Source organism: Salminus brasiliensis, chromosome 5, assembly GCF_030463535.1.
Source record: "Salminus brasiliensis chromosome 5, fSalBra1.hap2, whole genome shotgun sequence".
Classification (NCBI taxonomy): domain Eukaryota; kingdom Metazoa; phylum Chordata; class Actinopteri; order Characiformes; family Bryconidae; genus Salminus; species Salminus brasiliensis.
Window position 1 is genome coordinate 45,964,601 of NC_132882.1, and position 15,524 is coordinate 45,980,124.

The window sequence follows — 15,524 nt, forward strand, 5'->3', positions numbered from 1 at the left end:
AGCGTTTTAGCATGGATTGTTTTAAACAAGGTGCAATACAGGGCAGCCAATCAAAACAAAGCTCATTTACATGTATCAGTCTTACACGTTATGAGGTTGAAGATAGGCCGAGACATTGTGCGACCAAAATCCAACATCAGGACAATGTCTAGTGTCAACATCAATTTGACATTAATTGCCAACGTTTAGTTGTGAGGTATGGAGACCTAAACCCAACATCTGCTAAACTTTATATTGTTGTTGTCCAAGACAACGTGGCATTCTAACCCAATGTTGGCATTTGATGGAGGTGTGACTTTGATTTCCAACCAAAATTTTACGTCTGTTTAACGTTGGAGCTGGACGTCAACCCAATGTTGTGTTTTGAGAGACATGACTTTGATATACAACCAAAATTCAACGTCTGTTTAACGTTGGAGCTTGACGTCAACCCAATGTTGGTTTTTGGTGGATGTGTGACTTTGATTTCCAACCAAAATTCAACGTCTGTTTAACATTGGACCTGGACGTCAACCCAATGTTGTGTTTTGAGAGACGTGAATTTAATTTCAAATTAAAATCCAAAATTCAAACCATGGAGCTTGACGTCAACCTAATGTTGTGTTTTTGGCGGATGTGTGACTTTGATTTCCAACCCAAATTCAACACCTGTTTAACGTTGGAGCTGGACGTCAACCCAGTGTTGTGTTTTGAGAGACGTGAATTTAATTTCCAACCAAAATTCAACGTCTGTTTAACGTTGGATTTCTATTGTCAACCAAAATTCTACGTCTTTCTGATATTAAAGTCCAACATCTTTCGGACATCAAACTGATGTCCGGTGCCTGCTGGGAAGAGAGATTTGACCATAAAAATCCCCACAGTGCTATTAGTGAAGCTCAGAGAAATGCTCAAATACTCAAATACTCAAATACAAGACCAATAAAGACTACTGGCCCTTTAAGACTCTGTTAATTGACCATTCTGAGGTCAAAAAGGAGAAGAAAACAATGCGCAGTCATCATTAATGATCATGCAAAGATGAAAAACTGAATAAATGAATAAAATGGACCACCATCACAAAGCTGAGCCCAAAGCCAGAACAGCGGTGATGTAATACACAGTACTGTACTCATGTGGAACTGATGAACTCGTCTGAATCAACACTAATGAACTCGGTGCTCCTTTCGAGCAGCAGCCGGAGGCCAAACAGCCGCAGGTTACCTTCTCTTATCTGCTGGATCTTCTCGCTTCTCGAGTCCTAGCCGCGTCCCGGGGCCGTGATGTCCTCTGCCATGTGTTCTAGGTAAGGAAACCTGACAGCAGGCCTGTAGTGCAGCAGTTGTAGTGAGAGTAAGCTTGATAACATAACAGTGAGCACGGGCACCATTGTATGAAAGTGCCAGAAAAGCAGAACGGGCCACAGCGCGGACAAAGGCAGCCCCACCGCAGCCAGCATGTTCCACAGCACGTGACAGCTGGGGGACAATGTCACCGGCGACCCCCAACGAGTGAAAAAAGAGAAAGACCACCGTGTCACTCAGGTGACGTTAGCTCTCGCACGCTCACACTTTTTACATTCCATTTCAGCGTCCAAACAGTTCTTTGAGTTGTCCTGGTTCTATAAAGAACCACTGCCTTCATGTACACTTTTCAACATGGGACTAATGAAGGGTCCAGTACAACTCAAAAGCTAAAGTACAGCTTCCAAACATGGTGGAGATAGTTCCACACACTGCTACAGCTCACAGTGAGAGCTAGCCAGGCTACAGCACAGCTTCTAAACATGGTGGAGGTAGTTTCACACACTGCTACAGCTCACAGTGAGAGCTAGCCAGGCTACAGTACAGCTTCCAAACATGGTGGAGGTAGTTTCACACACTGCTACAGCTCACAGTGAGAGCTAGCCAGGCTACAGTACAGCCTCCAAACATGGTGGAGGTAGTTTCACACACTGCTGGACAACAACAACTAAGGGTCAGTACATGTATCTGAGCAACCGGACAGTAAGAATAACCTCGGCGCCTTAATAAACCCCAGCAGGGCAGTAAAGCACAAAGTGGAGCTGGGAGCTGATTCAAGGCACTAAAACACAGCAGTAAATCACACGACAACCTGGGTTTGAAGGTTCGAAGGTTCTGACAGTTCAGAATTCAGTCAGACTTTATTTGAAGGCCGCCAACACAGAAACATCAGAACACACAGAACACATTTAAAAAAGCCTTTCTGAAGAGTTTATGTCAGTAACCAACGTAACATATTGACATACTACGTATGTCCAAAAGTTTGTAGACACCACATTACTTCTAAAAGCCAGGGCAGTAGCCAAGGCTTTGTCATACTTCGCTGCAGCGACAGCCTCTACTCCTCTGGGAGTTGCACTAGATGTTGCACTAGGAACATTGCTGTGAGGAGGGTATGACTGCATGCGGAAAGAAATGGCAGTTCAGGGGAACTGTGGAAGTTCTGGAAGACGGAGGTTTATAGCTGAGTCAAGAGGGTGGTGCACTGTTCTACTGTGCAGTGTTGCTAACAAGAGCATAATCGTACCTTCACCCTCGTCATAAAACCCACTGTTTGAAGAACGCTACGCAACATCTAGATGAACCAGGTGAATTTTTGAATAAAACGTTTTGAACACACACAGTAAAGGGACAGTCAGCTAAACACAAAAACCTGAACCACATTTCATGAAAAGAACAGCATGGGGGTGGACGTATCATGCTTTGGAGTTGGTGCTGCTTCCAGTGGCATTAGCAGTGTGCAACAGGTGGAAGAAGGAATGGATTCCACAACATACGTCTACCCAAAAGACGACGGCATCTACAATAGCCTCAAACTGAAGCTTTGGGAATGGCCCCTACAGTCCCCTGACCCCTGAACATGCATGGAGAAGATCTCAGAACTAGAGTCAGGGGAATGTTCCAACTACGAGATCTGAAAGCGTCTCTGTAAGGTCCCCAAACTTTTGCCTAGGATGCTCTGAAGATTATTTATTTACTTATTTTAAAATGTTTGACCAATGTTTTGACTTTTTCTACCAATTTGGTACTGTCATTTAACTCACCCCTCTGTAGCGCCCCCTAGCACTAGCAATGTTTTCTAACTGCCACCAATGTGGCATCGCCGGGTCGCCAGCACACTCAGAGGAAAGCACCGGGTCTCCAGCTCCAACGTGCCAGCTAATAGACGCCTGTACTGGCTAACATCGCTTAAGAGTGATGAGGGGAGAGAGAGCGCCATCTACCCATCTGGAGAGAGAGAGCACGGCCAGTTGTGCTCTCTCTGACTCTGGCTGCCGATGGCAAAGCGGCACAGCTCGGGATTCGAACTCGGGACACCCGAGCCGTAGTGTCAGCTCATTAATGTGCTATTAATAAGCTAATAAAGTCAGAGTATAAACACAGAAGGATCAATAACAGGCGATTGTCTCCGCTACAGTCTTGCACATAAAGGTGCTACAAAGGGTTCCCCAGAAGAACCGCTTTTGGTTCCATAAAGAGAAGTGTGTTTGAAATAGCTTTGAAGCTTTGAAGACTTCACACTTACAGCTCTTTTAAAAATGCTTCTTCATGGAACCAAATAGGTTCTTCTATGCTCTATACAGGGGGTCAGGGGTTATTGTAAGGGGTTCTAGATTCATTCCTGTGGACCCCAAGGTTCTTGTCAGTGGTCAGACAGTATATGAAGACATGTCTCTATGTGTCCACCACATATCCTTCATTATCATAAGGGTTGTTCGCACGTCTGTTCGCTGCAGGTTTCTGCAAGAACCGAGCCAACTGGTAGAGCGCCCCCAGTGGGATGAGTAGGCAGGGCACAGCAGCCAGGAGGATGCAGATGGAGTAGACCCAGCCGGGGTAATTCAGCTTCTCAGGAGCAGGAAACCCCACCTGCAACATGTACAGCAGATTAGTTCGTGCACTCCGTAAACCACGCCTCCAGCTCAGAGAACCACAACCGCACGAAGGTTTCTTACGTAGTTTGGGTTCCACGCTTCGTAGGTGGGGTTCTCCTGGGCCTGCACCACCACATAGGCCAGGAAGACCATCAGGAGCATCAGCGGGCTGATCACCCGCCACGTGGCCTGCCAGTACAGGTTAGGCCTGTGTCCGGTCATCCACTCCACGTCGTCGCTGAACCTGAACACACAGGAGAACACAGTATGAGCTCACTGCTCTATATATGCTATGTGGCCAAAAGTATTGGGACACCTGCTCATTCACTGTTTCTTCTGGAATCAAGGGAGATTATTCAAAAGAGTTGATCCTGCTTCTGTTGGAGTAACTGTCTCTACTGTCCAGAGAAGAAGAATTTCTACTAGATTTTGGAGGAGGAGCATTGCTGTGAGGATTTGATTGCATTCAGCAGCAAGAGTGTTACTGAGGTCAGGATTGATACAACATAAAGAACAACTGCGAGATTCACTTTATGGAGAAAAGTGATAAATGACAAAAGTGCAGATACAAGGTTTTAGCGTGATGAAAATGTTTACATGCATTAAAGGTCCAGTTTTCTGGCCTAATAATCCTAAAGCAGCCAGGTACCACCCTGTTACACTTTAAGGAGTGCATTAATGAGTACCTCTTGGCTCCGTAGATGTACATGACGGCTGTGATCTCGAAGAATGCGATGACCAGCAGGGGCAGAGAGCCCACGTAATTATTAAAGATTCCCAGCCAGTAGTTCCCCGAGCCCAGAGTGAAGATGAGGGCCACAGTGAAGGAGACCAGACACATCAGACCTGCAAAGCAAAACACCTTCAGCACCGAGCCCCGTTACCATCACTGTAACCGCCATACACGCCCCCTAGTGGTGGAGACGCTGATGTAGACATTTCACAAGATTCTTTACCTTAACAAGTCTCACTGTCTGTCTGTCTGTCTGAGCTATCTATCTATCTGACAGTCTGTCTGTCTAACAGTTACTGTGGAGCTGCTGTTCTCTGCCGACCTGTGAGGATCTCCTTAGGGATACACTTGGGTATCAGGTGCAGATCCAGCAGAGGGGTCAGGACCCCCTCCAGGTTTCCGAACATCGAGGACAGGCCCAGGCTGAAGAGCATGATGAAGAAGAGGACGGCCCAAACCTGCGAGCCGGGCATCTTTATCACGGCCTCCGTGAACACGATGAAGGCCAAGCCTGTGCCTGAGGCACTCTGAGGGACAAAATAACAGAAACACTTAAACTTTGAATGAACTGGAGGTGCGGAGACCAGCAGTCAGCACACAGAGCCAATATTTACTGAGCTGTATGGCATTCAGGTGTGCAGGTGAGGCCGAGGCTAACGACTGTCGGCACAAAACACTTCAAATAAGACCCTCGTTGACCAATCAGAGCTCAGCCTCGGTCAACAGAGAGACAGGTTAACTCTTATCACTGAGGGACTGCACCCATTCTGCGCCCACCCTCCCCTCCCTACACTGTGAGATTTGCCGCTGGCCTGAGGGCTGAGTGAAGCTGGTGGAGGAGATGTTGAGGCAGAAGTACCTGGCTGAGCAAGGCCTGGATGTTGCAGGTCTTCAGGTTAAGCCTCTCCACCTCGTACGGATGTGAAGCGTTCAGGTGGGACAGCCACTCCTCATAATTTGCCTCGGTTATGTTCATGTCCGCGATGTTAAAGGTGTTCGTCAGCTGCAGGATGTTTCTGCAGGGAAAGGAACCGAATGAAATGTCGAAAGTCTGTAGAACATCTCACCTGACGTCTCACATCCAGCAGCTCAGGGCTTACCCGTTTAGGCAGTCGTTGTAGTTGGACAGTGCTTTAAAGCCCAGGATGGCAAAAATGGGTATGGAGGCGTAGATGGACGTAGCGCTGTTGATGCACCCCACGATCAGAGCATCTCGCTCACAGTTGTTTCTGAGGAGACGAGCACAGATTAAAGGGTTTGTGCTTCTTTCAGTGTAGCATGTTGTTCAGGGTTCCCTCCCCACCCCTGTCGCTTCCGTGATGTCACAAAAACAACTCATTTACATATTCATTTACATATTCGGCCTCCTCCCACTCATGCTGACCTGCTTCAGATGGGACTGCTTTTTTAATATAGGGAATGACACAAGGCAGCCTATCAGAACAGACCTCATTTACATATACCATGTCTTAAAGGTACAAAGTGATGAAGGTTCTGTGGTTTTGAGATCATAATAGTACATAGTCAGATGATTTCGGGTGGACTTTTACTGCTCCATATGAAGGAGACCACAAATCAGTTACTCCCCTTCACCTAGAGTGCAACAAACTAGCTACTCCTCCGGTCAGGAGTGGAGGCCTTATCTGTTCTCTCTATGCTGGCCACTGTGAGTTATTGTCCAAGTGACCTCGAAGTTGCATACCAACTCATTTGGGTATCTCCAGGTGTGTGAGGGGCTTATTTGAGCTTCCTTCTTCTTCATTAATTATGCACGTATGTTAACGCCCTTTTGTTTATTCATATCGCAATTAGCTGTAACCAATGCGCTGTAACTTCTTTGTCTTCTGTGAACCAATGGAAGGAGACAGCACCCCACTCTCCTCTACAGATATTAGAGGTGTGATATTTGTACAGATATACTGTTCAGCTGTTCAGCTGTTCTACTGTCCTGCTTTTCTACGGTCCTGCTGTTTTACTGTTCAGCTGTTCTACTGTCCTGCTGTTCAGCTGGGGAAGATATATAACCTTTTGTAACTAGGTCAACCTTCAGAGATCTCTGGGTATTTACCAGGAATTTCTCCCTGACCGAGAGGTTTTCAATAAATATATGACTTTGGAGTATTAATTGTGACTCTGTGATTTTACTGATTTCTGCTTATTTAGAGAATTTTCACCAAAGTTTATAAAAATGTCCTAAATAGAAAGTAAAGGTAGAAAAGAGCAGGATACCGGCCCATACTTTTGAGGATTGTAACTGGAAAAGGCGATGAGGCCTCCAAAAGCCAGAGACAGAGAGAAGAAAATCTGGGTGGCAGCGTCCAGCCACACTGTTGGGTTCTTCAGCGTTTCCCACTGTCGGAAGGTCAGAAAGGTCAGAAAGGTCACTTCAATACCGTGGTCAGTGTTTTTTTTATGGTTACTACAAGCTAACCCATCACAGTAATGGTCATACTGGGTTTGAAGGAGCTGTGTTAGAAGGGTGACTCACATTTGGGGTGAAGAGGTGTTGCAGGCCGATCATTGCCCCCGGCAGAGTTAAAGCCCGGACCAGGAAGATTGTCAGCACCAGGTACGGAAACGTGGCTGTGACGTATATGGCCTACAGCCGGACACAAGCACATACTCACTGCATTTACAGGAGCACAGTGGAGGGGTTTCTAATAAAGTGGCCAGGAAGTGAAAGCTCAAAGTTTAGGGTAAATATCCGAACCTTGCCGATGGTCTCGATGCCGCGGATGAAGCAGATGTAGACGATACACCAAGCCGAGGCCAAACACACCACCAGCCACCACTGCGGATCTCCACTGATCTCGATGTTTGGAGTGATGTTCAGCGTCTCTCTGTACCAGAAGTAGTTCACCGCCGTGCTCTTCTCACACTCCTCCAGATAACCTGCAGCACCAAGAGCACAGCGCCCGTACAGAGCGTTCCCGAGACTCTCCTCTACAGATATCAGAGGTGTGATATTTGTACAGATATACTGTTCAGCTGTTCTACTGTCCTGCTGTTTTGATATTCTATTGCCCTGCTGTTTTACTGTTCAGCTGTTCTACTGTCCTGCTGTTCAGCTGTTCTACTGTCCTGCTGTTTAGCTGTTCAGCTGTTCTACTACTATCCTGCTGATCTACTGTCCTAATATTCAGCTGTTCTACTGTCGTGCTGTTCTACTGTCCTACTGTTCTACCGTTCAGCTGTTCAAATACTGTCCTGCTGTTCAGCTGTTCTACTGTACTGCTGTTCTACTGTCCTACTGTTCAGCTAGTCCTGCTGTTCTGCTGTTCTACTGCTCTGCATATGTGTTATTCTGCTGTTCTGCAGCTGTACTGTTCTTGTGTTTGGATGGTCACTCACCCGTGCGGTTGGCGTTGACCGGGCAGTGCTCCCAGGGCAGTGGGTTTTGGAAGGAATGGAAGAAGTACCACAGAACCCAGGCCAGTATAGTGTTATAGAACAGCCCCACCAAAAATGACACTGTCATAGAAGCCACACCTGCAAACACAACGCCAAACACCATTTAGTCGCTATAGTAACAGCATCAACAGTACAGGCTGTTCACACTGATCATGTGGTACCCCTTAAATCATTCTGACTGACTGAAGTTTCTCCATTACATGGACCCTCCTGTCCATCCTCACCAGTCTTGAAGTACCAAAGTGGTTTGAGAAGGGCTGTCTTCTTTGGAGATCCACAGTCACTCCATAGAGACTCACAGAGGTGTCCCACAGGGCTTGGTGCTGGGTCCCCTACTCTTTCCTCTTTCTACTGTCTCTCTTCCCCATGCATTGTTCTCTCGCTGCTTCTCCTGCCACCACTGTACTGACGAGTCTCTTTCTTTCTCAGTTACCCAAGAACCCAGTTCTTTTCTGAAGAACTTAACAGAACCCTGTTCATGAACTGCTGGTCTAGAACATACTCAGAACTTCAGTAGTTTGCTGATCCGCTACTCACTACAGTATCAGCACTTTTACAGGAGGGTGGGTTTAGGATACTTGACACCCCCTCTGCTTTTCTCCAGAACACTGAAAGAACCCACCTACTCCCAAGAGATACGGTGAGATGGAGGTCCAGACACCAATGCTGCCCATACGGAGCCTCTGCCCGATGGCCAGCTCCATGTGAAGGAGCGGCAGGCCTTCAAACACCAACGCAATGAGGTACGGGATCAGGAATGCACCTGGACACAAACACGGCACATCAGTACACTGTTAGAACCCTGAGACCCGTACGTAACGGCCCACAAACACATGGACGATAGCCAATCAGCTCTTTTGCTGGGTACTGACCACTGCATACCGGCAACAAGCCCCCCTAAGACCTGCCGCCTGATGTTCTGGAGATGTTCTGACCCAGTCATATCTAGAATGTCACAGACTGGTTCTAGTCTTTTGTGTTTCGGATTCTTACTCTTGTCCATTTTTCCTGCTTCATTACCTTCATCACCTTCATCACCTTCATCACCTTCATTACCTTCATCACCTTTATCACCTTCATCACCTTCAAGAACTTGCTGCATCAGTGTCATTCACCTGTTCTAATGTTATGGCTGATAATTGTACGTACAGGAGGCAGGGTGAATCTGCAGGGCTGGTTATCGGTGTGTGTGAGGTCTGCTCAGTGAGCTGATCTTTAACTCTAAATCGGTGTAAAACATTACAGGAGGTGTTCTCTCTCACTGTGGTAGAACCTCTCAATATTCACATGGAATTCAGGGTTAGGGTTCAGAGGTTTCCATAAACACAAAAAACCGAGGCCAGTGAGATTTCGAACTACTTCGAAGAGCATGCTCATCACAAACTACCACAGCATGAACTACCAGATTTTAATAAAGACTTTAAAGCCACTGAAGGTATAAACTGTTACTGTTCTTTACTGTTAATGACTGTTCATTAGTGTTCTTTGCTGTTCAGTGCTGTAAATTAGTGTACTTTGCTGTTCAGTACTGTTCTTTACTGTACATTACTGTTCATTGCTGTTCCTAAAGGTGCATTATTGTTCTTTACTGTTAATGACTGTTCATTATTTTCTTCTTTACTGTGCATCACTGTTTATTACTGTTCTTTGCTGTTCATTACTGTTCTTCGCTGTTTATTACTGTTCTTTACTGTTCATTTCTGTTCTTTGTTGATCTTTATTGTTCAGTCCTGTTCATGACTGTTTTTGCTGTTCATTACTGTTCTTTGCTGTTTATTACTGTTGCTTTGCTGTTCCTTATTGTTTATTACTGTTCATTATTGTTCTTTGCTGTTCTTTACTGTTCTATGCTTTTCATTGCTGTTCATCACTGTATATTGCTGTTCATTGTAGTTGTTTTTTTTTTTGCTCATGACTGTTTATTGCTGTCCTTGACTGTTCACTGCAGTTGTTTACTGTTCATAACTGTTTTTATTGCTGGTTATTACTGTTTGCACTGTGGGAACTCTGTGTACTGTTCGTTTTGTTCGTGCTGTGACTTTGCTGATATAAGGCTTGAATAAAGACACCTAGTGTTCACGTCTACCTCTGGTTTCCATATACACTATATTAATATATATATATACACAGCATATATATACAGTATATCTATATTTACTCAGTGGTTAATGCAGGTGTGAGTGTTTCGGACTGTGTAAATATGCCGTATCTCCCTACATAATAGCTTTTGATAGCTCGTCATGCTAATGTGTTCTGCGTGCCAGAGAATATACACTGTGTGAGTGATCTGCAGATCATGGGGACGCTGTAGATCTGCATGCAGAGTACTAATATATGAACTCTATTACCTCCTAATGAGCAGTAATTACACTCAGTCACATTTCTGACTGTTTATGCTCTTTTTCAGCTCTGCGCAAAGTAGAGCATCGACCTCCGCCTTCCTGTGTGGTCTTACAGTACCACGTTTATTTTAGTGACGACAGACTGGCTTGAAGTGAGTAAATAAGCAACAGACTGACAGTGAAGACTAAACCTTGAGCTTAAAGAGACACTTCAAAGTTTTCCATCCTAAAACTCTAAATCTGCTCTAATCTCACTGATATTAGAAGTCAATGGGTAGATTCTGGGTTTTTTAGCATCTGTCCATTGACTTCTACTGTAGTGTAACCATAGTGTTAGTGTTAGTGTAGTGTAGAGTACTGTAGTGTTAGTGTAGTGTTAGTGTAGAGTACTGTAGTGTTAGTGTTAGTGTTAGTGTAGTGTAGAGTTCTGTAGTGTTAGTGTAGTGTTAGTGTAGTGTTAGTGTAGTGTTAGTGTATGTAACTGTACCTTTGTACTTCATTTACTTAAAGGAAGGAAGTTGTAGAGGATAAACAGTAACCCTGGTTTGAGAGGAATCATAGAGAGGCCTTTAAAAGCAGAACAGACAGAGAGAGAGAGAGAGTGTGTGTGTGTGTGTGTGTGTGTGTGTATGTGTGAGAGTGTGTGTGTGTGTGTGTGTGTGTGTGTGTGTGTGTGTGTGTGTGTGTGTGTGTGTGAGAGAGAGAGAGAGTGTGTGAGTGGGTGTATGTTTGTAGTCAATGTGTGAAAATCTATCTAAACCACACTTTCCTTCCACCTCCACAGCACTGATACACAGAGACCTGCAGAGACACACAGAGACCTGCAGAGACACACAGAGACACACAGAGACACACAGAGACACACAGAGACCTGCAGAGACACACAGAGACACACAGAGACCTGCAGAGACACACAGAGACCTGCAGAGACACACAGAGACACACAGAGACCTGCAGAGACACACAGAGACCTGCAGAGACAGACAGAGACACACAGAGACACACAGAGACACACATAGACCTGCAGAGACACACAGAGACCTGCAGAGACACACAGAGACACACAGAGACACACATAGACCTGCAGAGACACACAGAGACACACATAGACCTGCAGAGACACACAGAGACACACAGAGACACACATAGACCTACAGAGACACACAGAGACACACAGAGATACACAGAGACACACAGAGACACACAGAGACCTGCAGAGACACACAGAGACACACAGAGATACACAGAGACACACAGAGACACATAGAGACCTGCAGAGACAGACAGAGACACACAGAGACACACAGAGACACACATAGACCTGCAGAGACACACAGAGACACACAGAGACCTGCAGAGACACACAGAGACACACAGAGACACACAGAGATACACAGAGACACACAGAGACACATAGAGACCTGCAGAGACAGACAGAGACACACAGAGACACACAGAGACACACATAGACCTGCAGAGACACACAGAGACACACAGAGACCTGCAGAGACACACAGAGACACACAGAGACCTGCAGAGACACACAGAGACACACAGAGATACACAGAGACACACAGAGACACACATAGACCTGCAGAGACACACAGAGACACACAGAGACCTGCAGAGACACACAGAGACACACATAGACCTGCAGAGACACACAGAGACACACAGAGACACACATAGACCTGCAGAGACACACAGAGACACACAGAGACCTGCAGAGACACACAGAGACACACATAGACCTGCAGAGACACACAGAGACACACAGAGATACACAGAGACACACAGAGACCTGCAGAGACAGACAGAGACACACAGAGACACACAGAGACCTGCAGAGACACACAGAGACACACAGAGACCTGCAGAGACACACCGAGACACACATAGACCTGCAGAGACACATCGAGACACACAGAGACCTGCAGAGACACACAGAGACACACCGAGACACACAGAGACACACAGAGACCTGCAGAGACACACAGAGACACACAGAGACACACAGAGACCTGCAGAGACACACAGAGACACACAGAGACACACAGAGACGACACCGAGCTCAGCTAAACGAAGCCCGAGCCTTCCGTCAAAATAATCCACTGATGTGACACGCCTGCCTCGCCTGCCGGAGTTTTTACAGATACATGAAATATGATATAAATAAATAACCAAACTATTAATAATAACTATTATATCATATCAATGATTTATTTATTATTCTTTTGTTGTTTAATATTCAGCAAAGTATAACACCTTTAGCCTATAGCACAGTTCATCTATATTGGACATCACAAAATGTATGTTCTAATGTGTTCTAATGTGTTCCAGTGTGTTCTAATGTATTCTAAAGTGTTTTAATGTGTTCTAGTGTGTTCTAATGTGTTCCAGTGTGTTCCAGTGTGTTCTAATGTGTTCTAGTGTGTTCTAGTGTGTTCTAAGGTGTTCTAATGTGTTCCAGTGTGTTCTAGTGTGTTCTAATGTGTTCCAGTGTGTTCTAATGTGTTCTAGTGTGTTCTAGTGTGTTCTAATGTGTTCCAGTGTGTTCTAATGTGTTCTAATGTGTTTTAATGTGTTCTAGTGTGTTCTAATGTGTTCCGGTGTGTTCCAGTGTGTTCTAATGTGTTCCAATGTGTTCTAGTGTGTTCTAATGTGTTCCAATGTGTTCTAGTGTGTTCTAATGTGTTCCAGTGTGTTCCAGTGTGTTCTAATGTGTTCCAATGTGTTCTAGTGTGTTCTAATGTGTTCCAGTGTGTTCTAATGTGTTCTAATGTGTTCTAGTGTGTTCTAATGTGTTCTAATGTGTTCCAGTGTGTTCTAATGTGTTCCAGTGTGTTCCAGTGTGTTCTAATGTGTTCCAGTGTGTTCCAGTGTGTTCTAATGTGTTCCAGTGTGTTCTAATGTGTTCTAATGGAGAACTCCAACTTTACTCACTATGTTAGATGAATTAACACCATACACACTCTTCCCAAACATGGTCCTGTAAAGAATCCTCCTCTGAAAGGTTCTTTAAGGAACCAAGTGCTTGTTCTATGGCATCCCTTTAAAAAGCACCATTATTAGGCCGACTTACTGCCCTAAAAGATGATGATTCTTTAATAATGACATAATAACTGAGATCTTGGAGAACCACCCAGATGCTAAAATGTTTTTTTTTTTTATGATGGAGAACCTGTTGTATCTGGTTCATCCAAAAAAAAAAGAACAAAGGGTTCTGTAAAACATCAAAAAGGGTTCCACATTTGTTGTTATTGATCAAAGAACATTTAATCTGCTACTCTATAGAACCTTGTTATGCTGTAAAATGACAGGATTTTTAAAACAGGCCAAAGAACCATGATAAACAAGGATCTCTTAAAGGTTTACTTTTGGTTATTGGTTACTGTATAGAACCCTTTTTTGTTCTTTAAGAGTTGGCATAGAACCATACTTCACAATGAACTATTTAAAGGTTCTAGCATGAAGGTTCTCACAGGCCTTCATGATAATCTGCAAAAACACTCACTGAACATTTTTCACGGAACCGAAACTGATTCTGTTTGTGTAAAGAACCCCTTTTGCACCTGTGTAGAACCCTTCTCAGCTTTCAAGTGCAAAATTAAAGTTTCCACCAAACAGCCAAAGAATCACAGAATGTTGAGAACCTTTTCAATGTTTAAAGAACATGTAAAGGTTCTAACACACGATCTCAGAGGTGTTCTTCGCTCTCCGACCTCACTTGCAATCTCAAAGACCTTCAAAAGTGCTCTTTTCTAAATAGAACCCTTTTTTCAATGGTTCTAAGATGTTCCTCTGGTGTAAAGAACCCGCGGCTCATTTCAATGGTTACAGTGTAACAGTGTACATGGTTCTCTGTTTTATTTGGGCTGGTGTTTGATGTTTCTGCAGCTGTGGAGGAGGAAGAGCTTTGCGAGCGGAGAACCTTCAGTTCTCTTGTTGTTTCCTGTTGAGCTTCTGGCTGAAAGCGAAACCTCTCTCTTTTAAAGTCTGTAATTCTCCCTAACGCAGCGTTCAGGCGGCCGAACATACTGAACACACTCACCTCCTCCGTACACCTGGCACAGGTAAGGAAAGCGCCAGACGTTCCCCAAACCAACTGCGAAGCCAATGCAGGTGAGCAGGTACTGGACCTTGTTGTCCCATTTGGGGCGCTCGTCACTCTCAGCAGCCCCCTCTGGACCCTGGCTTAGCTCTGGAGCTTTGCTCTTCTCGGAGATGTCCATCGTTTCAGTCATTTGGCTCTCAGCTCAGCGAGGCTCCCTCTTCTGCTTTTCTAAGCTCTCTCGGTGTAGAGGAGGGGCTTGGAGGTGGGCTTTGGTAGGTGCTTACGCTGTGATGCACCTACCAAATGCAGGACAGCGGTTTCACCAGGAAGCTCAGACTGCGTGTGCCGATCACTGCCATTGATTTGTTTGTTTAAGGCAGTTGAGGTTGTATTCAGCATCTCATCTGCAGGTTAATCACTCACTCATTGCCACCACTTCTAAATCAGAGGGTGTAAAACTCCACATCCCTTTCCTGCTGTCAGCAGCTGCACAGGAATCTGCATTGCTGTACTGAATCTATAACTCCAGTGAGTCTATATACTTAACTGAACATTCATGGCATTCTGAATCTATATACTGTAATCAATATTCTGTCTTTACTGAATCTATATAATGCACTGAATATACATTCTATACTGAATCTATAAACTGTACTGAACATTCTGTCTGTACTGAATCTATATACTGCATATACATAACATACTGTATACAGTTTTAGAGGTAGACTCTCCCACTGACTGCTGATGTTATGTGAATTTGGGTTTATTCTAATGTTATATAGAGTTAATTACAGGTAGACACTCTCACTGACTGCTGATGTTATGTGAATTTGGGTTTATTCTAATGTTATATAGAGTTAATTACAGGTAGACACTCTCACTGACCACTGACTTTATTTTTATGTGGGTTTATTCTAATGTTATATAGAGTTAATTACAGGTAGACACTCTCACTGACCACTGAATTTATGTTTATTTGAGTTTATTCTAATGTTATATAGAGTTAATTACAGGTAGACACTCTCACTGACCACTGACTTTATGTTTATTTGAGTTTATTCTAATGTTATATAGAGTTAATTACAGGTAGACACTCTCACTGACCGC

The 15,524-nt window shown here is 44.6% G+C and overlaps 1 protein-coding gene across 1 annotated transcript; it reads right to left on the reverse strand.

Annotated features, from left to right (window-relative positions):
- Positions 1-2,099: 2,099 nt before the first annotated feature.
- LOC140556575 (sodium-dependent neutral amino acid transporter B(0)AT3-like) lies at positions 2,100-14,702 on the reverse strand. Its single transcript, XM_072680640.1, has 12 exons — positions 14,415-14,702; positions 8,644-8,784; positions 7,962-8,099; positions 7,321-7,502; positions 7,099-7,209; positions 6,850-6,962; positions 5,711-5,839; positions 5,470-5,626; positions 4,933-5,137; positions 4,564-4,723; positions 3,959-4,121; positions 2,100-3,872 (listed from the first exon to the last, which is right to left on the reverse strand). Exons 1-12 carry the CDS (start codon positions 14,605-14,607, stop codon positions 3,678-3,680), a joined length of 1,887 nt encoding a protein of 628 aa, XP_072536741.1. The 5' UTR covers positions 14,608-14,702; the 3' UTR covers positions 2,100-3,677.
- Between the last annotated feature and the right edge of the window lie 822 nt (positions 14,703-15,524).